The 26,058-nt window shown below is 45.0% G+C and overlaps 2 protein-coding genes across 2 annotated transcripts; one reads left to right on the forward strand and one right to left on the reverse strand.

Moving 5' to 3' along the window:
• Positions 1–1,787: 1,787 nt before the first annotated feature.
• LOC132835239 (uncharacterized) lies at positions 1,788–14,601 on the forward strand. Its single transcript, XM_060854621.1, has 7 exons — positions 1,788–3,557; positions 4,365–4,548; positions 6,411–6,523; positions 7,514–7,638; positions 8,796–9,015; positions 10,234–10,328; positions 13,589–14,601. The coding sequence occupies exons 1-7, from the start codon at positions 3,419–3,421 to the stop codon at positions 14,222–14,224; spliced, it is 1,512 nt and encodes a 503-aa protein (XP_060710604.1). The 5' UTR covers positions 1,788–3,418; the 3' UTR covers positions 14,225–14,601.
• A 612-nt stretch (positions 14,602–15,213) lies between these two features.
• On the reverse strand, positions 15,214–25,799 carry ufsp1 (UFM1-specific peptidase 1 (non-functional)). Its single transcript, XM_060854622.1, has 2 exons — positions 25,738–25,799; positions 15,214–19,031 (listed from the first exon to the last, which is right to left on the reverse strand). The coding sequence occupies exon 2, from the start codon at positions 19,006–19,008 to the stop codon at positions 18,358–18,360; it is 651 nt and encodes a 216-aa protein (XP_060710605.1). The 5' UTR covers positions 19,009–19,031; positions 25,738–25,799; the 3' UTR covers positions 15,214–18,357.
• Between the last annotated feature and the right edge of the window lie 259 nt (positions 25,800–26,058).

Raw genomic sequence — 26,058 nt, forward strand, 5'->3', positions numbered from 1 at the left:
CAACACAGTGAACTCCAACTGTACCATTTAGGGTTAGGAGCAGTGCTTAAGGTGAGGGTTAGTACATGGGATTAAGATACAATTTTGGGGTTAGGAAATAAAATTGAGATTGGAGTTTGAGATTAGAGTTAGTGATCAGAGATAGTGCCTAGTTTTAAATTGGTGATTAAGAGTATATTTAGTGGCTGGCTTCAGAAACCTTTTCTCATTATTGACTACTACCTTATTACTGGGTTGCTTATTTTCAACAGCAACACATTGATAAGTTTAAAAAAAAGATTTCAATCATCATACTTTGCTAATTAATAGCACACAGAGCCATGAGAATAGGGAAAACCTCCTTCCCCTCAGCAGAGAGGTCACTGGCAGAGATTTAAAGTAATAAAAATCAAAGTGCGAGAAAAACTCAGCAGGTCTGGTAGCATCTGAAAACAGAAGGAAACAGAATTAATATTTTGAGTCCAATATCTACCAAAATACACAGTCAGAATGGACACAAACCCTAACCCTGTTTCTCTCTCTACAGACACGATCAGGTCTGCTGAATTTCTCCAGAAATGACTTTTATTTAAAATATCCAGCATCCAATTTATTTTGCTTTTACTGACTTGAAGAAGTTGGTTTAGAGGGAAGTTGAGAATAGTTTTACAGCTAGGGGATGTGGAAAATCCCACTGTAAAGGACGGAAAAGGCAGAAATCCTCAGTACATTTAAATATGCACTCGAAGTCCTAATAATCTATAGGACCATGAGCTGAAAAGTGAAATTAGGGCTGGATAATGCTTTTTCTGATGGACATGGTCTCAATGGACTGTAATGGTTTGCGGTCTGGTGGAATCCCCCTCCCACCTTAAGAACACTTTAATAACCTATACAATCACAAAATCTTACACTACAGGAAGCAGCTTTTTATCCAACTGGGTCAGCAGGGGGAAAAAAAAGGTAAAAGTCACCATAGCCCTGTCTACTTTAGAGAGAGAGAGACAACTGGTGGTGTTTTAACCAGGTCTCAGGTGAGGGAGATGTTGAGAAGGACTTGACTCTATTCTGTCAGAGAGGAATCAACTCTATATAGGGTAATCCCATCAGCGCCAATCCTGCATCTTTATGCCCTGAAGTGCCTAAAAAGTAAGCCTGGACTCTGTATGGAACAAGCTTGATGGGCTGAATGGACTATTCTGGTAAAGTTTAGGTTGCGTTTAAGGGCATATGTATCTTACAGAAGGAAGGCGCTTAACAGGCACCCAAATGTTGTCTGTCCCAGAGGGTCTGAAGGGGCAGAACCCATCGAGATGCCCCAAAGACCTATCCTCAGGTGATTATTATTAATACGTTGGGGAGGGAGGGAGAGAGAGAGAGAGAGAGCATTGCCCATCGGGGTCACGGGGTTCCTGACGGAAATAAAAAATGTAAGGGCTTCAAAATCTGGGGACCAGTGTGTGTTTGTTGCACTCCCCCGAGGGACTGGGACAAGTTTGCAAAAGGGGCACCTCGTTGCGAACTCGAGAGTCGCGGTAAAGCAAGGGTAAGAAAGTCAGCCTTCCCCCCCACCGGGAGCTAGCCAGTGAGAAGAAGACCCGGAGAATTAGTGGGGAGGAGTGTTTAAAACGAGCGCACGTCCGTGTACGAAAGACGCCAACCAGTTTTGTTTTCCTACCGAGTCCGGCAGGTTGCGACATCTTGCCTTCTCCCTGCGCGGTCCGCCGACTTCACCCGACACGGTCCGCATTCGGACCCCGAGGGGCCGTGCGCCTGCGCGTTGCCCCCCCCTTCCCCCGGCGCGGGAGGATTCCAACAGCTGCGCGAGAGCCGGCGGTTGGTCGGGGGGGTGGGGGGAGGAGGGCGCCAACGGTCGTTTACCGCCTTCCCGCCCCTCCGTCCCTTCAGTCTGCGCAACGTTGCGCACATTCCGGCGGCCGCCCGTGTCAGGCCCGGCGCTGGAATCAGGCCCCTCCTCCTCCTCCCACCAACATCGCCAGGCGGTGACAGGCTTCATTTCTTTACCCCCCCCCAATATCACAACATCAACTCCATCTACTTTTTTTTCCCCCCCGGGTGGGGGCCGCTTTTAGCACAAAACGGGCGCGGCGTTCGCCCGTAGCGGGCCACCTCCGCTCACTTTCAGGCCGGTTGCTGCCCCCACACCACCCCCCCCAATTCACACCCTTTCTCGCCTGTTTCAGGCCAACTGCTGGGCCCTTTGCAGCCAATCCAATCTCCTCCCTGCCCACCTATAGCAGCAACCCCCACCCTTTCTCAGGCCAAACCCTGCACCCCCCCCCCCCAATGCCCACATTGTCACCCACACCCTTTCTGGCCTGTTGCTTGCCCATTTTCAGCCAATCCAACCTTTCCACTCCTCACCTAGAGCTGCTTTCCCACCCCTCCCTGTCCACACCCTTTCTGGCCTGTTTCACACATAACGGACTTACCCCTGCCCACACAGAGACACAAATTGTCACCCACACCCTTTCTCACCTGTATTAATCTCTTCGCTGCCACCTTCCTCATCCATACAATTCCTGACCCATTATCAGACCTCCTACCTTGCCTATTTCAGGCCACAGCTCCTCGTCCATATCAGCCCTGCCTTCTCCACAAAGCTCACCTTTTGCCAGTATCAGGCCTGCCCCACCTACTTTCAGGCTGTCCTCATCCCACATGACGGGTACCCCCTTGCCCATTTTCAGACTGGCCATCTCATCCCTTTTTGCTAGATCAAGCTCAGTCCCTCACTGCAGGGATTGTGTTTACCTCCATCTTCAGCCATTTGTTTTTCTTCTTTGAGGAAAAACAGGGAGGAACTAAGTCTCCAGTGAGTTTGAGCAACATCATTCTGTGCCCTTGGCAACCCGTCTGCTTCCCAATTACTGACACTGCTGGTGGGCATGACCTGTGTAGACATTCCTCATGTTTTAAATGTCTTTGTGACAACCATTGGACCATAAGAGATACCCCAGTCAAACCTGATCCCATTCTTGCATAACATCCATCCTCAGTCTTCCAATGGTGGGGGTAAGAATTACCCCATTTTTACAGCCACTGTAGCTGGTGTCTATTAGATCAACAGTGGATGCCACCCTTGTGGGAGCTTCTGTCAAACACAGACTGGGAACTGAACTTTGTCCATGTGCCTCTATAACACACTGAGTGGGTGCACTGTCATCTGAGCTGTTCTACATGACTTTTATATTAAACTACGCTTGCATTTTTTAAAAAAAAACTTCCTTCAGAGTTGATTGAAAGCCAGTTTCAGTCCAGCTGGTACTACCTGCAGATCATTGTACCATGTGCTACTTGGCAAACATGTTTAGGATGTGGGTGGAGATTGGTAACTTGCCATTGTCCTTTAGACTCCCAGTGCTGGTACCTCCTCTCATGATGCAACTCCTGGTTTTGCTGACATTTTGACCAAGAGATGGACGACACCGATAATGCCGTTGTCGAGGCCGATATTAGAGTTTCGGACTGTGTCGTGGCCAACTATCCCACTCCAAGCAAAGACAGTCATAGCCCACCCAAGACAGGAGCAAGCCTCAATTCTGCACGCACTGGAGGCAAGTAATTCCAATTTTCTGTGATCACCGATGGCTGTGGAGAGAGCAGCAACGTTTGCAAACTGGAGCTCGACAGCTGGAAAAATAAAATCACTTCTTTTTCCCCCCCAGCATGTTCTTTTCTTTTTTAGCTTCCTGGAGTGTTTGTCCTCTCTTTAATGGCAGTGGCTCATGTCGTTTCCATGGGCACCAGCATTTTGGCCGTTCTTCAAGAATGAGCATAAGAGTGTGTTGCTAGCCTATTCAACTATAGGGGGCATCACATCTGATCCTACCCTTTACCTGCTCTTCCCTGCAGGGGCACTAAATAGCAATTTGGAGTGGGGATCCTTTCTGAATTGCTTGGGCATTGACTCTGAATTGTAGAACTGATTACCTGATGGTAAGTGGCTCAACGCAGCCACCAAGTTCATATAGTTTGCTGTTTTAAAAAAACCCATATGTACCTTTACCCTTAGAATTGTCATGTGAGCATATGAACAACTTTGAATCTGTTCTATTACAGCCACTTGTAAAGGAGAGATTATTCACTTCAATATTTCCACCATGTAGGTATTATGAAGCAATAATTGGGAAAATTAGTCAGTGGTATTGTACGTACTGATTTTAATACCTATGCTATCACCAGGTGGGAACTTCACCATTTCCAAAATTAGAGCAGAAACAAAATCTCCCCTTACAATTCTATAGTTTCTAGCTAAATCCCATCTGCAACTACCTTTTACTACATTTTTTAAACTTTATGCCAACCGTTTTTAACCCAAATTAACTTGGAATTGTAATTTTGTTTTATCCCTGCAATTGTAGAGGAGGAAGGACTATGGAGCCATGAACCAGCAATGGGTGAAGGAAGTGACCAACGTACAGGGAGCGAGGGGAATCAAAGCTGGGATTGCCCAGAATCCCCAACTTCTGATTCGGATGACTACATTTCTGACTTTGACAGTGTGCTGTCTGACGAGGAATTAACTGGAGAACATGACTATCTCAGGTATTTCCTGCAAGATATGTTACCTAAAGTGCTGCCGGCTTCCAAAGTGGCTCCTGAATCCTTGTGTGTTCTCTTACTGTGGAGAGAAGTGTTGAGTCAAGTATTGTTAAGGAACAGGAGTTGTTAATGTTGCTAAACTAGTAATCCAGAGGCCCAGACAAAATGTAGTAAGAGTCTCGATTAGAATGGTGCTGGAAAAGCATAGCAGGTCAGGCAGCATCCGAGAAGCAGGAAAACTACCTGCAGTGCTTTTCCAGCACCACTCTAATCTAGACTCTGGTTTCCAGCATCTGCAGTCCTTGTTTTTACCAAAATGTAGTAAGAGTCATGGGACCCACTGCATTATTTGGTGGATTTAAATTCAGTTGAGAAAAAAATGCTAGTCTCAACAATGGTGACTGAAAGTATCATCTGTACTCTTACTAAATCTCTCTTGTTCATTAATGTCCTTTTTAAGTGATGGTATCACTAGACCAGTATTCCAAAACGCCATGTAAATGTTCTGGGGTCATGGATTTTGAATCCTACCATAGCAAATTCGAAATCAGTAAATATTTAGAACCTAAAAAACTGGCCTATTGGCAAGAATGCAAACACATTAATTGTCACAAAATCCCATCTGGTTCACTAATGTCCTGTTTAAGGAAGGAAATTTGAGATCTTCACCTGGTCTGACCTCCATGTGACTCCAGACCCACAACAATGTAAATGACTCTTAGCTGACCTCTGAAATCCTCAAATATTGAAACAGTCCATGCAATGTGTCTGGGTGGACAGCTGTTTGGAGGGCCAGTGTGCACTAGATGGGCCAAATGCTCTGCTTCCATACTGTACGGATTCTATGATTATGAACAGTGCCATAAGGTAAAGTTGCAAATTCACTGATTACAAAGAATTGATTCAGTTGCATGGAAGGAATGTCAACTTTGGTTCCAATCATTACCCCTGCTGGCACAAAGCACATTCTGGGTGAGCCCTCTATTAGCTTGCTAACTTCCAAATTTTCAGTTTAGCCATGAAGAACTGGGGGAGGGGGTGGAAATACCCTGGAGGGTTGCAACGCAGTTAGAATTGGTATTTTCAGGGGAGCAGGGACAAAAACCATTGTTTTCATCATATATCACTATTTTATTATTAGCAATAAAAAGACCATATGACACCTAAGTGTACAAAGCTAATGGCTTCAGTGTAGATAACACCAAGCTTTGGTTGGAGAATGAGCAGAGAGGTTTTGGACTTGGAGAGTGCAGTCCAGGTCTGATAAGAAAGTTTTGCATTACTCGTAAATGATAAATGGAAGTTTCAAGTTTGAAATAAAGCATAAGAAGCATCTGCACTCCATGAACAAAAACAAAAGTAATAGTTGCTGAAAATTTAATGTTTAGCAGATTGTACAGAACATAAACAGTTGGTTTGGTATCTGGACCATGCTGGTGTTTTTAGTTTGAAAGAGTCTGCTCCTTTTATATCACACTATCAGTGTACCCTTCTGTTCTTTTCTCCCTCATGTTTATCCACCTAAAATGCTGTACACCTGAACCATTCCCTATAGTAGAGTGCCACATTGTCACCATTCCCTGGGTAAAGGAACAGAAGCACAAAAAGATCAAAATGCTAGAAGAGTTACTCCAGTTGGGTCAGTTATTTAACTGTGTGAAGACCAATGACTGATGGAACCAGTCTAGCAATGAAACTAAAGGAACTGAATGGGTATTGTTACCTCTTGCCTCACAGTGGAAGGGACTGATGAACAAAGCAAATGGGCCTTCGTTGCCAGATCAACAAAGGATAAGTTTGTGTTTTGGAGGGATGAAACTAAATCTGAGCCTGTGAGTAATCATTGGGCTTTTTTTTTACTGTAGGTCCCTGTTGCGAATCATTGGGGAACCTCCCCCATTTCCATATTACAGTGAGTTTGAGAAAGCTATGAATAGTCCTGGAATAAAGAGTTCTTTCTCATCCCTGCATGCTGGAGGTAAGAGAATTGATGAGATTACAGGGAGGTAACAGTGTTTTCTCTAATTGTGCATTGGTTATTATTGGTTATTGCAGTGGGAAATCACTTTAATTTTAACACATTTATATCTTTTTCAAGCAGGGCACTTAGAAACATTAATGCAATCAGGCAGAGTGAACTTTTTATCTTTTTTTTTGAAAGACTTGACATTGTGGATGCTGAAAGGATACTTGCCCTTGTGGGAGAGATTTAGGACTAGGGGATACAATTTAAAAATCAGGAGTCTTCCGTTTAAATCAAAGATGAAGAGGATTTCTTTCTGTTTTTAGTATCCCTCCTTCCCCCGCCCGTCAGCCGTGGTAACAGGGTCATTGAATATTTTTAAAGCAGAAGTTGATTGATACTCCTGTTAATCAACAATTTATAGTTATTGTCGAAATGTGGAGTTGAGATCAATCAGATAGGCCATGATCTTATTGAATGGTGGAGTGGGCTCAAGGGGTCTGAGGGCAGCATGGCGATTCAATGGTTCGCACAGTTGCTTCACAGCCCCAGGGACATTGGTTTAATTCAAGCCTTAGATGACTGTGTGGAGTTTGCACATTCTCCCCATGCCTGCATGGGTTTCCGCCTGGTGCTCTGGTTTCCTCCCACAGTCCAAAGATGTGCAGGTTCGATGGATTGGCCATTCTAGATTGCCCATAGCATCAAAGGATGTGCAAGCTAGCTGGGTTAATCTTGGGAAATACATGATTACAGGAATAGGGTAGGGGGTGTATCTGGGTGGGATGCTCCTGAGGGTCGGTGTGAACTCTATGGACTGAATGGCCTGCTTCCGCACTGTAGGAATTCTGTGATTCTATGAATAGCCTCCTCCCAGTGCTGTGACCTGCATGTTTTTGTTAACTGTTGACATCTGACTGATTTGATGTGTATGCCCAACATCTTATCATTCTATACTTTAAAGGCTGTACGGAACTCTGGAATTAATGCTTCCTTTCAACCTAGGAGAAGGAGAGACCGTCCACAATCAGCTTGCTGCATTATCATCGGACAGAGATAAATCTTCTTCATTTAACAATGTGGGAGATGCAAGCACATCTAGTTCAAGGAATGTTTCCCAGTGCAGAGAGGTTTGAACTTTACTCTTACGGTATCACTCTCTCCACCTGTCAACCCCCACCCCCACCGCTTCACGGGCCCACGCGTGCACTTGTTCCAAATTGGAACCACCGGTTTTCAGGCCTACACAATTACCACTTTGTAATTGATTTGCCCCTCCCTCCCTTCCTTTCTAGGGAAGCCGCCTGCTTCACAGCAACTCTCCCTAAAGAAAAGGAACTGGTAGAAAATCTTAGACAAGGAAATGTGTTCTGTGGCAGTCTGTCCCTTTAAAAAATTCAGACTGTGATACCAGAGTGTGCCTGCCATAGATCTCATCATTAGTTACTTGTGAGTATGTGGACTCAGTGGGGAATGCTATCATTTATGCTTCCATGGCAGGCACTTGAAATGCCATCTCATCCTTTTGATGGAATGCTAATCGACTTGCTGTATGTTCCCAGTATTTAGTTTTTGTGTGCTGTTTGCTTGGCTAAACAGGGTGTTAAGAGTCAGGAGTCGGTTACAATAACAGGGAGAGCCAGGGAGAGAGAGAGAGCCTCCTGTTGATGTAGGTGCATCAGAGTTGCAGATAGGCACAACCGTTAATTGTCAGTTTTGGGATTTCTTCTCCCCTTTGTGACTGCACTGCCACCAGTGGATTAGGCTATTGATGGGAGACTTAAAGTAACGAATGAACCTGCCCAAAGACAAAGTTATAGCGCAATGCCATTATGTGTGCTGAACTGTCCAATTTGTCCTGCAAAACGGCCGGGATCATGCAGGTTGTTTGTTCTCAGCTTCATTGGGGAGAGTGGAAAGGCCCTTCAGAGATGAAGTTGAATTATTCTGTGGGACCCTGAGAGGAGCAAGAATGCAGTACCTGAGACCCATAAGATTAGTTGGGTGACTGCAGCTCTTAGCACCCTGACTTACTTCTCATCCAACATCCAGTTCCTTTGAATAATCAGGTGGGACATCCACACATACTTATCATTTTGACCAACTTTCAAACTGAATTTATATCACCCTTACACCTTGTACTGGGTCATGGCAGCATTGAACAGATTCTGAATTTCAAAAAGCAAGATCTTTTCTGGGCCCTGAGCCATTAGTTAATCTCATGGTTCAATTTGAAATCAACACACAGCTGTTTGAGTACTCACAGGTGTCTCTTCTTTTTGTTCAGGTGGCACATTCAGGTGTTGTTGCTCCATTCTCCAACAGGACTCTATCACACCCATCTTTTCACTCCTTTTATGCTGCTGTTTCATCTCAGCAGTCACAGAGTGTCTTTGCTGAACTTGATGACTGCAGATTTAAGAACAAAGATTCCACTGATTGCCACTCTAGACCTGACCACACAGTGAAATCTGAAGCCAGCATTCTCCGTTCCCAAGAAATTCACAGTAAGTAACAAGCTCTGTTGGATTCCAGTCCAAAACAGTAATACAGGCATTACATATTTTTAAAATCCCAGTACAAGGCATGGCTAAGCAACATTCTGTCATGCAATCCGAGATCTCTCTCTTGTCTAACTTTTTGCTTTACATCTTTCTTCATCATTTGAATGTCAAAAGGCAGAAAAAGCATTTATATGGAAGCTTTCACTTCCACAGGGCAAGCCCAAAGTTCTTCAAAATCAGCAAATTACTTTTCAAGTGGTGTGTAGTTTCAACTTATTGTTTCACAAGGCATGGAGTCATTGGCAAGGCCACGATTTATATCCCAGTCCTCACTGCCCTTGAACTTACTGGCTTCTTCATCCATTTCAAAGGCCAATAAAAAGTCAACCCATTTGTAATCTGGAGTCAAATGTAGGCCAGACCAGGTTAGAATAGACTTCCTTCCACAGGGCACAAGTGAAACTGATGGGTTTTTGTAACAATTAATAATTGTTGTCATGGTCGCCATCAGTGAGAGTAGTTTTCAATTCCATATTTTGTTAATTGCATTTAAGTTTCACCAGCAGTAGCCTAGGCTTCTGATCCAGTGACACTGTCAATATATCAGAATCTCCCCACTGTAGTTAGTGCTCTTCAGATTGTGGCAAGCATACTGACATAGTGAGCTACTGTGAACAATATTTATTCTGTTTGGATACTGGTGGTTCATGCCAATTCTGAGAATTTTGTCCCAAAACACACAACTTTGTTTCAAAATCTCACTACATTAGCTGGGGATTTCAAATTCAGTTAATTAAATCCGTACTTTAAAAAGATGAGCTCAGTTGAGACAACTAAGGTGGCGTTTTACAACAATCCAATAGTTTCACAATGCCTTTTGAGGAAGGAAAACTGCTATCGTTACCCGGTCAGGTCTACATGTGACTGCAGACCTATAACAGTTGACCCTTGACTTCCCTCTAACACCGTGTAGTAAATTCGATTTAAGAATGTGGTTCACCACCACTTCCACAGGGCACTTTGGGATGGACAATAAATGTTGGCACAGAAGATTTTATTTTAAAAACCGGTTTCGTTTTTCTTGATTCTCATCTTTATCTTAGAACTTTGCTAGGTGATATTCCATGGAAGGTGTTATCTAAATGCAAATTATTGGTGAGACTTAAATAAAAGGAAACATCTAACTCACTGTTTCATCAATGTTCTGCTATTATATTTCAGTGCCGGCCATCCATCAATGTGAGTTTTTCTATACTGACCCAATGCTGCCATCTGGTTATCGGGTTTACAACCGTCTTTCACTTCCCACACGCCAGGTAATGTTGGAACACTTGGAACATGTAGGCTGTTTGGATGCAGCATTTTTGTAATGGGTTTCCACTTGAACTTCAGTACATCCCCAATATTCATGTAAAGCACCTTGGGCATTTTACTACATTAAAGGTGCTATATAAATGCAAGTTGTTGGTGTCTTGAATGCTCCAGGGTAACGCAACTTGAGATAAAAATAATGTGCTGAAGAAACTCTGCACATCTGGAGAGAGAAACAGAAATAATGTTTCCAAGTCCAATCTGGTGGACACCGAAGGTTACCTCCGATTACAATAGAATCTTAACCAGATGGGCCAATGGGCTGAGGAATGGCAGATGGAGCTTAATTTAGATCAGTGTGAGGTGCTGCATTTTGGGAAAGCAAATCTTAGTAGGACTTGTACACTTAATGGTATGGTCCTAGGGAGTGTTGATGAACAAGAGACCTTGGAGTGCAGGTTCATACCTCGTAGAAAGTAAAAGATAGTGAAGAAGGTGTTTGGTATACTTTCCTTTGTTGGTCAGAGTATTGAGCATAGGAGTTGGGAGGTCATGTTGCAGCTGTACAGGACATTGGTTAGGCTACTTTTGGAATATTGTGTGCAATTCTGGTCTCCTTCCTATTGGAAGGATGTTATGAAACTTTGAAAGGGTTTAGAAAATATTTATAAAGATGTTATGAGGATTTGAGCTATAGGGAGAGGTTGAACAGGCTGGGACTGTTTTCTCTGGAGCGTCGGAGGCCGAGGGGGTGGCCTTAGAGGTTTATAAAATTATGAAGGGCATGGATAGGATAAATAGACATGGTCTTTTCCCTGGGGTAGGGGTGTCCAGAACAAGAGGGCATAGGTTTAGGGTGAGAGGGGAGAGATATAAAAGGGACCTAAGGAGCAACTTTTTCACACAGAGAGTGGTACATGTATGGAATGAGCTGCCAGAGGATGTGGTTGAAGGCAAGTACAATTGCAACATTTAAAAGGCATTTGGATGGGTATATGAATAGGAAGGGTTTGGAGGGATATGGGCCGGGTGCTGGCAGGTGGGACTAGGTTAGGTTGGGATATCTGGTCGACATAGATGAGTTGGATCGAAGGGTCTGTTTCTGTGCTGTGCATCTGACTCTTCAGAACTCTGCAGTTCCAAAGGAGTCATACTGGATTTGAAAAATAAACTGTTCTACTGTCCACAAACACTGCCAGACCTGCTGAGTCTGTTCAGCACATTGTTTCATTTCAGATCTTAAGCTTCCGCAACTTTTTGACTCTTTAAAATTTAATGCTATTTGGGATTGACTGTGTTTGGCTAGGTGGTAGCCACCTCGTAGTGAAGTCTATAGCTCATTTGTCTCCTTTACATTCGTAATGTGGCCAATAATTTAGAAAAGAGACTGACCACAAAGTGTCTAAAACATCCACTTGCGATTGGCCCTATTTTAATATGGAAATTGGGATCCTACGATGTAAATAGGACACCAGATGCCATTTAAAGTAGGAACCAATTTGACTGAATTTCCACAGGGAAATGGAAGATATTCTCAAATCCGAGGTCAACTAAAATAATCTGGGCGTTCAGGGACCTGCCATGTGTTGCTGGCCTTGCTAGGAATTACTTCAGCCTGACTTCCATTGTTCACCCTGGCAGGCTTCACCAAGACACTAACTGGCAGTTCTGGTTAATGTATGTGAGGGAACTTCAACAATCTGTCCAAGTCAATGTTGACTTCCTGCTGCCCACATTAAAAGGTATCACTACAGTGTTATTACCTCCTCAACTACTGGATGGAAATAAAGAAGCAAAAATGTGATTTTCAAAAGATATTTGTTTAGTTTGAATTTAGAAAGTAAAATTTGTGCATTTCTTTGTATTACTGGAATCATCTCCCTGATCCAATAGGCAGAATTCCACTTTGGGGATAAGAGAATTGTTTCAGCAATTTAATAGTGGGATTCATGCAATATTCTCCAAGATAAAAGTTGATCATGATGTTTAAATATGTATGTAAGTTAACTCGCTGAGCTTGAAGGTTTGTTTTCAGACATTTAGTCACTAGGTAACATCGTCACCGAGAGTCTCTGGTGAAGTGCTAGTGGGTATATATTTATAGATCTTGGTTTCTTAAGGTGGGTAATGTCAGTTAAGTTTAGTTTACTTAGTGTGGAAACAGGCCCTTAGGGCCAATAAGTCCATACTGACCCTCCAAAGAGCAACCCACCCAGACCCATTCACCTACATTTACTCCTTCACCTAACACTACGGGCAATTTAGCACATTTTTGGACTGTGGGAGGAAACCGGAGCACCTGGAGGAAACCCATGCAGACACTGGGAGAATGTGCAAACTCCACACACAGTTGCCTGAGGCGGGAATTGAACCCAGGTCTCTGGTGCTGTGAGGCAGCAGTGCTAACCACTGTGCTACCATGCTGCCCTGGTTCTGGTTCTTTTTTTCTCTCTCAAGGGAAGATAAATAGGGTCAAAATCGGTGTTTATTGATCAAGTTCTGATTAGATGCCATGCCTCTCATGCATGTCTTTGTTTGAATATCTTAAGATTACTTTATTGCCTTGGTCTGGCTCCAGTATTTGTTTTTCTTTTGCATTTTCATAATGTAGAAGTTACTGTATGATGATCTTTCAGCCCAGGGAAAGACCATTCAGGCCATTATATTTGGATCAACTCTTTTTGAAAAAGCTCCCTGCAGCTCTTTCAATTTCCTTTCCACAGCTGCTATTAAATCTTTCATGACCATCAGTCAGCATGTTCCAGCTCATGTAAAATTAAAATTCTGAACCTTTTTGCTTTATTTTTGGTCAATATCTTAAATCCGAATCTTCTGGAGACTGACACTCTCTACCAATGGAAAGTTTTTTTTCCTATACATTCCGCCAAAACCCTCCACAATTTTTAGCATTTCTATTATAAGTCCCCTTTAATATTCTGCATAGAACAAAGAAGTTAACTTACCTGAAAGATACTTCCAGTTGCAGATGTCTGTTCAATTAATTGAATTGTTACGTAGGAGATGTTACATGAGTTTCCTGTCTCTCACCCTACAGTTACCAATTCTCCTTCTGAATAAGGGCTCTGCCAAGTCTGGATCTTTGGCTTTGAGGTATAATTTTAAAACAAAGTGCTTGGGGGAAACCCAAACCCGTCTTCATCCATTTGTCCTTAGCAAGAACTATGAATGATTTGTTTTCTCTTGTGACTGGAGTTGATAAAGAATTAACCGGGACTTAATTGTTAAAATCCAATTGATTCTGCAGGTGCTTCAAGGTTTACGGCTCAACACTCCTTCACCCATCATGTCTGCAAGTGTGGCTCCCAGTGTCCAGAGAGACAGTCACACTCCAGTCAGTCATGCTTCTCACTCTCTGAATAGATGCCAGGAGCAGAGCCACCCTGTATCTACAGCAGAACGTGATGCCATCACTACCTTGCTGGACCTTAGCCAGTGTGGCCACATTGACAGCACAAGGACAGAAACCATGCAATGCACACTGAAGAGCAAATGTGTTCACCAGTCAAAGGATCACCAGGATGTTGGAACAAACTGTGTTAAGTTACCAGCCAACCCAGAAGATTCTAATATAAAGGATTGTGATGTCCCCAAACAAAAGAACCCCCAGTTTAACAGCTGGAGCAAGACTTCAATGGAATCTTCTCCAACCACAGAGCTTTATAAAATCAAACATGTAGCTGAGTCTAAATGGGAACTCAAATATGCTGATTCCACTAAAGCATCCACAAAATCTGAAGGTAGACCATCAAGCACTTCCTCAGAGACCAAGATTAAAACTGAAAAGTTGCTGTGTATCGGGAGAGAATCTGTAGACTTTGTGGGCATTGTGCCAGATGTATCTCAGGAAAATGAAGTCAGCAGTTGTGACTTTCCTACTTAGCACAGCCAAGTCAAACAATTTGAAGATATTGTAAAAGAAATTGGGCCACAGATAAATAAATGTAAGTTATCAAGCCCAAGTAGGACAGCAATGGCAGATAGAGGAAAAAGATCTTCAGCCAAAGATTTTACCCCATGTTGACAATATTTTTAATTCAACTGTAGAAACTCAACATGGTAAAGTTCATTCTGCCTAGCTTGTCGAGTTATCCCTCATAGCTCCCATGTGGGTATTAGTGAGAGCCAGGGAAGATGGAACAGCTATTTTCAGAACTAATCTGTGACACAGCTGGGACATATTAAGGTGGTTTAAAATTTGAGATCTTTCAGAAAGATACAGAAAGTGGCTGCTGGTGAATGATAATTGCACTGAAATGAATTCTATTGGTTTAATGACTGAGAATTCAATATTCAAAAAAGCAAATGGATCAGTAAGTGAAAATTAGAAATTATTTATGGTATTGAGAGTTCTGTTTGAGTTTATGTCCCTGAGGAATGTGAAGCAGTGGGCTATTAGTTTGAATTACCTTTTTCTTGAGTTAGTTAGACTCCTTGAACGGGCTGCATCAGCAATAGGTGAGGCAGATGTTCAGCCTCTCAATCTGTTTGGGTGAACAATAATGCAAAAGTTGAGCAACAGCTACAATAACAATGTGAGAAAACTTCAAAGCTTCACCGATGGAACAGGTGATATCTAGGGAAGTCTTGAATCCATGTTAGTGAGCTACATTGGAGTGTGAGCCAAGATTTTAACATGTTGAAAAGTTCAGGAGGACTTCAAAAATCATTTTTGAACTGAGGGATTTTGTAAACTGGCAAGCTTATTCACAGTTAATCTTTGGATGGAGGAAGTGGTTGAAATAAAAAGTGCCAACATTTGGTGCAATGTAATGTCAGGCTAATAGGATAAACATCCTTGTTGTCCAGATCACTGAACAGTTTTTATCCAAAACTGGACAAAAGAATGGAAGTAATTTCCCAAAATATTAATTGTTCTGCAAAATCTCATTTTAATAAAAATGGAATTTCACATCTTTTAGCTACGATAAACCAACAGCAATATTGATGCGATTTAATTCAGTACATAGGAACTTTATCCGTATATAACAACATTTACAACACAGAGCTTCTAACATTGGTGTCGGGATCCCAAGCAAGGATACAAGCTAAAAATTTGGAATAGTGAGATCCAAAGCAAAATGGTGTGGAGTTTAGACCAACTTACAACAGCTCCTGCTCTTACAGAATGTCATTCACTTCTTATTGAGAGATTGCAACACTTTTCAATTAAAATTGAATCATAGTTGATAGGGATGAGGTTTGTTAGCATGGCATTACATCTTTCATCACACAAGTCTGCAATTTTGCATTATAAGCTCAGGATCATGCAGGTTGTGTGTTAAAATTTTGCTTTGTTTCTCAATGTTGGGCAGTAAGGCCACAGTCGAATGATAAGTGAGATTTTATGTGTGACAATATTTCACTCAATTTATAAAACAGTAATTTTTTGGTATAAATGTTTGCATCTTTATTTTAAGTGTGTACAATTCAGAGGATTCATGAGGAAACAATGCTAACCCTATTGCATCCAGCAGCAAGTGTGAAGAATAGATGATTCCAACCGCTCACCCTCCCCATTTATCCAGGCTGAGGGAGTAGCACAGATGCAGACTGTTTATACACCTCCTCCTCCAAACCATGACTGGAGTTTTCAGTGCTGGTGTGAGACCTCAGTTTGGGCTTTCCAGCTCAGAGGCAGGAATATGACCAATTGTGTAATCCAGATTCCTTGGTATTGTATGGCAGATAGGGTAAAACTAAACGTGAATGTGTTATTTTAATTTTACCCATTGAATGCAAGTAAAATCTCATTTGGCTATGCAGAGCCCTTTGCACATTTAGGAGTAACAAGTTTGCAAGTTGAAACCAATCAGTTTGACAATGATCAGAATCTACAAATAAACATGTTTAAACTAATTGACAATGTAATTTTATTTTGTTCCTGATTCTTGGAGCTGTGCTGACTCATGTTATAGTCACATCGAGCTGAAAATGTGTTGCTGGAAAAGCGCAGCAGGTCAGGCAGCATCCAACGAGCAGGAGAATCGACGTTTCGGGCATGAGCCCTTCTTCTCCTGCTCCTTGGATGCTGCCTGACCTGCTGCGCTTTTCCAGCAACACATTTTCAGCTCTGATCTCCAGCAGCTGCAGTCCTCACTTTCTCCTATAGTCACATAGATCCAGGAAACATTTCAGAATCTCAAACAGCCACTTGCTGTCCTGGCAAATGAGTGTTGTTAGGTACTGACTAAAGTATCAAGCACGGTTAAGCCTAATCCTATCCCAGAAGTGCAAGTTACAACTAACCAAATGCATAATTTTGTCTCGAGTTCAAACCAGAGCCACTGCATCCCAATTCAGCAACAGATGCGTTTGCACACAATAGCAATTCAGGTTAGCAGCTGCTAAGGCTAAGAGATACCAGGTAGAAGATGACATATTGCTGGATTGTTGAATCACATCTCTATGATAAAGAAAAAGAGTTTCTGTTCAGTCAGAGTGAGTTGTTAGGTCCAAAAGTTTAAAAACCTCCTCAAAGGTATTAATTTCTAGGCTATCACCTCAGCCACGTACAGATTGTCACTTGAGTAAATCAAAGGGATGAATGCATGGCTCCAAGACTGTTGTGGGAGAAATAGGCTCCGGTTCATGGGGAACTGACACCAGTTCAGAGGAGAATGGTATCTATACTGTTCGGACACCTCTTATACGTGAACCATGCTGATTCTAGCGGGCTGCATAACTTGGCAAGTGGATGGGAATTTTAAACTAATAGTGGCAAGGGAATAAATTTGGGAGGATGAGGTAAATTAAAGAATAGAGTCAAGACAAAAGAGAGAAGTAATAATAGGGGAAATGATAAACAGATCATGACAGGAAGGGACAGACTACAATTCCAACAGAAAAAAAAAATTAAAGGGAAATAAAATCAAGCTAAAGATGCTATATATGCCTGCATACACTATTTGAAACGAGATAAATATATATATGATCTGGTAACATTACATAGACATGGCTGCAGATTGAGATGGATTAGGTACAGAATATTGAAGGTACACATTGAAAGCAGGACAGGAAACTAGGAAATGTAAAGTGTTAGTTAATGATGGTATCATCACAATAGAGATGGATGACCTAAATTCAGGAAATCAAGGTGTGGAGACAATTTGGCTAGGAATATGAAATGATAAAAGGCAAGAAATCACATGTGGAAGTGGTAGAAAGATTACTTTAACAGTAATCTCAAAATAGCTTGAAGTATAAAAAAATGAAGTAATGGAACGTGTCGAAAAGCTACATGGAAGATTTTGAGCTACATACAGACTGGGAAAATCAGATTGATAAATATAGCATAGGTGAGTTCAGAGAATGTTTTCAGGATAGTTTCTTAGAAAAGCATACTCAGGATCTGATCCCAGGGAGCAGGCTACATTAGACATGGTATTATGTAGTGAGACCTCACTGTGAAAAAAATCCAGGTAGCAACTATTATAATGTGATTGACTTTTACATTGTTTAAAGGAGAAAGGAATGAGTCACTCTAGATGTGGTACTTAAGGGGATATATCAGAATACACATAATGGATACAGGTACATCATAACAAGAAAGGGTATGATGGTGATCGTTGAAAAAAACCATCTGTTTCACTAATGTCCTTGAGGGAATGTGATCCACCATCCTCACCCTGTCTGACCTACATATGACTCTAGATTGTCAGCAATATCATTGACTGAACTGCCAACTGATGGTCTGGCAGGCCACTCAGATCAAGGGGAATTTCAGACAGATAACAAATGCTGGCCCTTGCAAAGAACAATAAGACATTCCTTCGATGTTACCCCACATTCACCCTTTCAGTCAGGAAGGCCTGCTCCTCGAATACCCCACCCCTTCATCTCATGAGACACAGAACCACGTTACATTAACCTTGGATAGGGAGCATGTTTTACTGAGAATTGTTTACTTGAAGCTTCAATTCAGCCAATTATGGCTGTTTAATAAATAGATCACAACACAGCAGACGGACATGATACTTGTGAACAGTAACAGTCTGTGGCAGTGAAGTTACTAGGTTACACACCTTTACACTGAGGGAGGCAGAAATTATAGAACGAATTCTGGTCAAACAAGTCTAGCTTCTTCCAAGCAACCCAGCCTTTCCTTTGGGCATATTCCTTGTCCAGGGTCTTCCCAGAATAATGGGGATCCAGGACGAGGAGGTAATGGTTCTCTATGCCTGTGCACATGCCCAGAATCCCCTTTGAAGCATTGTCATTATCACCACCCATCATGACAGGGGACCCCAGTGTGTCAAAGTGCAGGTAGAGCTCGTCGACTTTCTGCAAGAGCTCGCCCCCTCGTCGCACGTGAATCAATTTGCATGGGATGTCATAGAACTTGTCGATGCACAGCGCGATCTCGAAGGAGCCAATCCAGGTCTTGGAGCCAATGAAGTTCGGGGGCTTATCCTCCATCTCCACCAGTGCCTCCTGCACTTCCTTCAAGGTAGGCACCTGGTGGTTCTTTATGTTAGTTTGCTGCAGAATAATCCAGGAGGAGAGAGTCTGCATCGTCCGGTAGCCGCAGCCCCAGCCACAGTCGTCTGTCCCATCACAGCCGTAATGATAGTAGAGGTAATCACCGCGGACCAGAGAGAGCCGCTGGATTTCGGAGTGTGGCTCAGGGAGAGGGAGGCCAGAGTGAACGTTCTTCACCAACTCCATGTTCAGTCCTTGTGCAGTTCAACCTTGAAAGCAGAAAACTGCATATTATAAATGATCTCTCAAATCCTGCAATTAGGCACGTTAAAAATATTAAATTACCAGGAACCAATTTACAGTTGTTTGCAAAACCAAACAACAATTTGCAGAGACTTCCAATTCATAGGAAGCCCTCAAACCCATGTAAAATAATTCAAGGGGATGGAAGGCATTAATGTATGGTATGTACAGCGGTGTGGCTATTCAAGCCTGACTTTCTGCAATCATCAGCTATACAGTTGCTCAGAGGGTCTGCACTTGCTGGTCAGCGCACAGACACAGTGATTTCTCATTCCTGAAGTTGTTGCCACATGCACAGACCTTGGAGGTCTACGCAGCAGCAAGAACAATGACAGAAAACGTAAACTATTCATGTGTCTGGCAGCAACGCAGATAGAAAAGCAACATCTTGAAGGTCAGAGGGAAACAGCACTAGCTCGAGGGGCTGACCCTAGCTATATCCGGGTTCCACCCACAGTCCTAAGAGGTTTAATAGGCTGGGGCTGTTTTCCCTGGAGCGTCGGAGGCTGAGGGGTGACCTTATAGAGGTTTACAAAATTATGAGGGGCATGGTTAGGGTAAATAGGCAAAGTCTTTTCCCTGGGGTGAGGGCGTTCAGAACTAGAGGTTTAGACTCTATAACTTTATACGCAGGTTAAGTGGGCGGGCTATGCGAATTTGTCCCATTGTGTCTAGGGACATGCAGGCCGGGTCTTAGCCATGGGAAATGCAGGGTTACTGGGACAGGGTCGTGGGTGGGTTGGTGTGGACTTCCACACTGTCGAGATTCGATGACAGGGGAGGATAATACAGGGCTGGCACTTACATATTGTGCCAATGCCAGCTCCTTGAAAAAGTTGACCAATTAGCCACTGGCTCATTCTAATAGTTCTCTCGAAGTATTTATCCAATGTCTTCACTTGACAATGAACAAGTGCATCATGAATCCGCCTCCGCCTACAATTCAGATAGCGTATTCCAGATCACAACCAGATACACATCGTTCCCAGCTCATGTCAACTCGCTCTCTGGCTGACCACCGAATTAACTTCAATTCTTCTGAAGATCAGTGAACTACGATGGGGAAAGGAATCCTCCAAGTCAGTGACCCTCCTGCTGGCAACAGGCAACAGTTACAGGTTCTCCCTGTTTACTAATCCATAACTGCAAATTCAACGACTGGGAGAAATTCCTGATGAAGGGCTTAAGCCCGACACATCAACTCTCCTGCTGTTCAGACCCTGCCTGACCTGCTGTGCCTTTCCAGCACCACATTTTTCGACTCTGCAAATTCAACAGCCAGGCAAAGACGTAAAACATCAAAACGCAGATGCACACGATTATGCAGCACTTCCAAGGAAAAGTGAGTGAGAAACAAGGGAATAGGAACTGAAAGTTCTATCAGTCCTTTGTCCACACCATTGATTGAGCACTCCCATCACTAAACAAACAGCTCATACTATACGTTTACTCATGATTTGGATGCCAGTGGAAGTAGTTGGTCAGTATTACCCCATCCCGAGCCATGCAGCCTCATTTCCTCTGGTCCTTGGCAAGAGGCGATTAATGGACCATTAAAACGTGAGAGTCAACAAATACTGTAACCAATTAAGAATTTACAGCCACACTTCTGCAGCTGAGTAAATGATATACAATGTGGTCAGTGTTTACCATTCTGGCATCCAATGGGATATGAGAGCAGTTACATAAGTAAGTAAATCAACGAAGCTAATTAGGGATGCCGGTTTGACTTAACTTCCTTTATAAGTAGTAAAGGAATGATGAGCAACAGACCCGAATGCTGGACATGAGACGCTCAACATATATGCCTGTTTTGCGCACTTACTGGTAAAATAAAGGCAAAAGCAGAAGGACCATTTTTAAAAATAGAGTTTATTGGAAGCTTGATTTTTTTTCAGGTACTGGGCAGTGCTAAGTAAATTAATTTGCAAAGTGTTTCACATTATCAAGTCAGTCCATCACGCCTGATAAGACTATGGTCGATCTGGTTGTGAGCTCCTTTCTATTTTCCTGCCTGTCCCCATTACCCTTTGATTCCTTTGTTAGTCAAGCAGCTATGTAGCTCTGCCTGAAAAATGTTCAGTAACACAGCCCCTACCACTCTCTGGGGAAGAAAGTTCCACAGACACACAACCCTCAAATAGATTCTCATCATTTCCACAATAAATGGGATGCCACTTATTTAGAAAGAGTACTCCTAATTCTAGAATCCCCACACGAAGGGGGAGCATCCTCAGTATTTACCCTTGAATTTTACATTTTAGTAACACCACCTCTCATTTCTTCTAAACTCTAGCGCAGAGTCAAGAGTGTGGTGCTGAAAAAAAAATACAACACATCCGGCAGTATCCAAGGAGCAGGAGAATCAACGTTTTGGGCACAAGCCCGTCATCAGGAACCTTCCTGACCTGACTGCTTTTCCAGTACCACACTCTTGACTCTGATCTGCAGTCCTCACTTTCTCCTAGTTCCTTTCTAATGCACACAGACCCAAATTCTTCAACTTTTCTGAAGTCCCTCAGTCCCAGTTATCAGTCAAGTAGACCTTCTCTGAACTGGTTACAATGCAATTGTGTCTTTTTTTATACAAGGCGACAACATCTAGAAAATTTTAGATAGGATTTCACCAATGCTCTGTACAACTGCAACAAAATATTCTTTTTTAAAAAAAATACATGGAACCATTATAGCCTAGAAAGCGGCCATTCAGTCTGTCAAGCCTGCACCAACCCTCTGAACTGCATCCCACCCAGACCCACCCCCACCCTCTACCCCATAACCTACATTTGTCATGACTAGTCCACCTGTCCTGCAATATCCCTGGACATTGCAGCAATTTAGCGTGGCCAAACCACCTAACCTGCACATCTTTAGACTGTGGGAGGAAACCCATGGAAACCCATGCAGACAAGGGGAGAACATGCAAACAGTCACTCGAGGGTGGAATCAAACCTGGGTCCCTGGCACTGTCAGGCAGCAGTTCTAACCACCACGGCACCCTCTTTACAATGAGGAAAATCATTCTGGTTAGTGGTGATACAGGACTTTCCATGAATGTTGCCATAAGCCACAGAATTGGTGTGGCACACTCCTAGGCAAACCAGCAACTTCTTTTGGAAAATACCACCTAACATGACATTTTAGAAAACGTCAGCTCTCCAATCCTGAAGAGGTCACATCTGCAATTTGCCTTAAATATACTCTAGTCAAGGTCAGAATAAATCGATGGCTTACTCAAGCCCAAGGCTTGGAAAAGATAGAATTTATAAATACAACTCTGGGTGAACAGTCGACACGCAGTTTATAAATGCTATTTTGTTCATGTACACTGCCATCATTATAACACAAGCAACAAGACCAGATATTAATGAATAATAGCATAATCCTTGTAAAAAAAAATAACTTCCACTAATCAGATATTCCACTGGTGCAGACAGAACAGGTACCAACACCTGGGTCTGTCACACAGTGTTGATATAGGTGCAGCTACACAGCAGCCAGTACTTGTCAAGGACACCTGCTGAAGTACAGATCAAGGCTGAGTTTCTTGGCTCAGTAAATGGATCAATCATGGTGTGACTGGCCTTCCAAGGAGCAAAACACAAAACAACAGCTATTTCGAGCTAAATTAAAGTTTCAAGTATCACTGTTTTCAAACAAGAACTGTTAATCAGAGGGGTTGCACTGAGGGCTTCTGAGATTGATTCCTGGGAAGAGGATGCTGTCTTTTAAGGAGAGATTAGGCAGGCACTCTGGGAGTTGAAGGACAATCTCACTAAAAATACAAATACTTGGAGGCTTGAGAGTGTAGACATAGCCTTGCAAAAAGACTATTCCCTCCCCAGACTATCTCCCCGATTGTAATATCTCAATATAGGGGATCACAGCCTCAGGCCATTTATTTCTTGAGTTCAGGAGAAATTTCTTCACTTGGAGAGGGTCTTGAATCTTTGTCTAACCTTTGAGTAGAGAACAGCAATCAGTTTTTTTAACTGTATTCAAGATTGAGCTCCACCTCATCTCTAATTCTTCTTCAAAAACACAATGTTTTCACCTAATTTCAGCGTTTAACTGAAACAAATCACCAGAAAGTTACAATCTCAGTTTATATTGAAAAGTTGACACAAACATGAAGAAGTGAATATTAAACTCACTTCTAGCTCCCCTAGCTTAGAGCTTTCAATGTGCCGAACATACAACGCAGACTAGCTTGCCTGGTCTGAAAGGATGCCTTCTGAGGAGAGAAGACTACAGATACGAAAATTTTAAGTCAGATAACATGCCTGTCACCCTATGAACTTTTTGGAAAAATTGCTTTGAGAGAATGAAGGTGGCTAACAGACTGATGAGGGATGGGAGCTGTTTGCTTGGAGGGTGATCGTCAATAGCCCAGATCTGTCCCCCTACCATTTCTGGGGACATTGAACAAATTTAAAGGTATAACAAGACAGGGAGTAGAACTGCTGCTGTCAGTTAATTTTGAGAGCTTTCCCCCTCCCAAGTTATGTAGCTCTCCTAGCTTAGAGCTTTCAATGTGCCAAACATACAACCACATGTCCCCAGCTCAGAGTCCCCCTTTCCCCAGCTCGGAGCTGCCCCCTCTCCCCCCATCAGGCTGTCCCCGGCTCGGAGCTCCTCCTATCAGGCTGTCCCCGGCTCGGAGCTCCTCCTATCAGGCTGTCCCCAGGTCGGAACCCCTCCCCTTCAGGCTGTCCCCAGGTCAGAGCTCCACCCCTCTCAGGCTGTCCCCAGGTCGGAGCTCCCCCCTTCCCCCAATGTACCCAGCTCAGAGGTCCCCCCCACCCCCCATCAGTCTGTCCCCGGCTCAGAGCTCCTCCTATCAGGCTGTCCCCAGGTCAGAGCTCCCCCGCCCCCCTAGGCTGTCCCCAGCTCGGAGCTCCCCCCCCTCCCCCTATCAGTTTGTCCCCAGCTTGGAGCTGTCCCATCTCTCCCCCTCAGGCTGTCCCCAGCTCGGAGCTTCCCCCTCCCACTAACAGTATGTCCCCAGCTCGGAGCTCCTCCCTCTCTCCCCCCCCCCCCCCCCCCCCCCCCCACACTGTCCCCAGATCGGAGCTCCCCCCCTCCCTTAGGCTGTCCCCAGGTCGGAGCTTCCCCCCCACCCCCTCTCAGGCTGTCCCCAATCGGAGCTCCTCCCCTCCCCCTATCAGTTTGTCCCCAGCTTGGAGCTGTCCCATCTCTTCCCCTCAGGCTGTCCCCAGCTCGGAGCTCCCCCCCCCCTCTCCCCCTATCAGTCTGTCCCTAGCTCAGAGCTGCCCCCTCTCCCTCCCTCAGGCTGTCCCCAGCTCGGAGCTCCCCCCCCCTTCTACAGTATGTCCCCAGCTCAGAGCTCCTCCCTCTCTTCCCACCCCCCTCCCCCCAACGCTGTCCCCTGATCAGAGCTTCCCTCCGCTCAGGCTGTCCCCAGCTCAGAGCTCCCCCCTCTCCCTCAGGCTGTCCCCAGCTCAGAGCTCCCCCCTCTCCCTCAGGCTGCCCCCAGGTCAGAGCTCCCCCCCCACTTCAGGCTTCCCCCCCGCCCCCCCCCCCCAACGCCGTCCCCAGATCGGAGCTCCCCTCTCCCCCCTCAGGATGTCCCCAGCTCGGAGCTCCTCCTATTAGGCTGTCCCCAGCTCGGAGGTTCCCCTTATTAGGCTGTCCCCAGCTCGGAGGTTCCCCTTATTAGGCTGTCCCCAGCTCGGAGCTCCCCCCCCCCAATCAGGCTGTCCCCAGCTCGGAGCTCCCCCATATCAGGCTGTCCCCAGCTCAGAGCTCCCCCCCCATCAGTCTGTCCCTAGCTCGGAGATGCCCCCTCTCCCTCCCTCAGTCTGTCCCTAGCTCGGAGATGCCCCCTCTCCCTCCCTCAGGCTGTCCCCAGCTCGGAGCTCCCCCATCTCCCTCCCTCCCTTAGGCTGCCCCTAGGTCGGAGATTTCTCCCCCCCCCAAACTCAGGCTGTCCCCAGCTCGGAGCTTCCACTCCCCATAACAGTATGTCCCCAGCTCGGAGCTCCTCCCTCTCCCCACTCTCCCCAACCCCCACACCACACTGTCCCCAGCTCGGAGCTCCCCCCTATCAGGCTGTCCCCAGCTCGGAGCTCCCCCCTATCAGGCTGTCCCCAGCTCGGAGCTCCCCCCTATCAGGCTGTCCCCAGCTCGGAGCTTCCCCTTATCAGGCTACCCCCAGCTCGGAGCTTCCCCTTATCAGGCTACCCCCAGCTCGGAGCTTCCCCTTATCAGGCTACCCCCAGCTCGGAGCTTCCCCTTATCAGGCTACCCCCAGCTCGGAGGTTTCCCTATCAGGCTGTCCCCTGCTCGGAGCTTCCCCCCCCATCAGGCTGTCCCCTGCTCGGAGCTTCCCCCCCCATCAGGCTGTCCCCTGCTCGGAGCTTCCCCCCCCATCAGGCTGTCCCCTGCTCGGAGCTTCCCCCCCCCATCAGGCTGTCCCCTGCTCGGAGCTTCCCCCCCCATCAGGCTGTCCCCTGCTCGGAGCTCATCCCTATCAGGCTGTCCCCAGCACGGAGCTTCCCCCTAGCAGGCTGTCCCCAGCTCGGAGCTCCCCCTATCAGGCTGTCCCCAGCTCGGAGCTCCCCCCCTATCAGGCTGTCCCCAGCTCAGAACCCCCCTCTCTTCTTTCTTTCCCTTTCCCCACCCCCTCAGAGATGACCCCAGCTCCTTTACCTCACATTTCCATTCTCCTTCCTGCCGCCGCCGCCGGTGCCGCTGATAAAATGGCGGCCGCGCGCTCACGTGACTCGCCTTCCGCCCCGCCCCTGCGCCACGTCATCCCCGCCAGCGCCCAGCCGCGGAGTACCACGTGACGCGTGGCTGTCGTTTCCCGCCAATGCCCTCCACGTGCTCCTCCTCCCTTGGGGTGGCACCACACAGGAGCTCAGGGGCATCATTGTCTTGGGTGTGACACTCACTGAGCCAACCCCACTCCACCCACCCTCCACTGACCTACCTCACCCTCAACAAAGAAGGCCAGTCCATGGCTCAATG

Source organism: Hemiscyllium ocellatum, chromosome 44 (genome assembly GCF_020745735.1).
Source record: "Hemiscyllium ocellatum isolate sHemOce1 chromosome 44, sHemOce1.pat.X.cur, whole genome shotgun sequence".
Lineage (NCBI taxonomy): Eukaryota > Metazoa > Chordata > Chondrichthyes > Orectolobiformes > Hemiscylliidae > Hemiscyllium > Hemiscyllium ocellatum.

What these genes read in the sequence shown, in the direction of transcription:
- LOC132835239 (XM_060854621.1), top strand. Translation starts at nt 3,419, where the DNA reads ATGGACGACACCGATAATGCCGTTGTCGAGGCCGATATTAGAGTTTCG. An exon ending in GGAGAACATGACTATCTCAG is followed by an intron (nt 4,549 to 6,410) that starts GTATTTCCTGCA and finishes TTTTTACTGTAG; the next exon opens with GTCCCTGTTGCGAATCATTG. An exon ending in ATGTTTCCCAGTGCAGAGAG is followed by an intron (nt 7,639 to 8,795) that starts GTTTGAACTTTA and finishes CTTTTTGTTCAG; the next exon opens with GTGGCACATTCAGGTGTTGT.
- ufsp1 (XM_060854622.1), bottom strand. Translation starts at nt 19,008, where the DNA reads ATGGAGTTGGTGAAGAACGTTCACTCTGGCCTCCCTCTCCCTGAGCCA.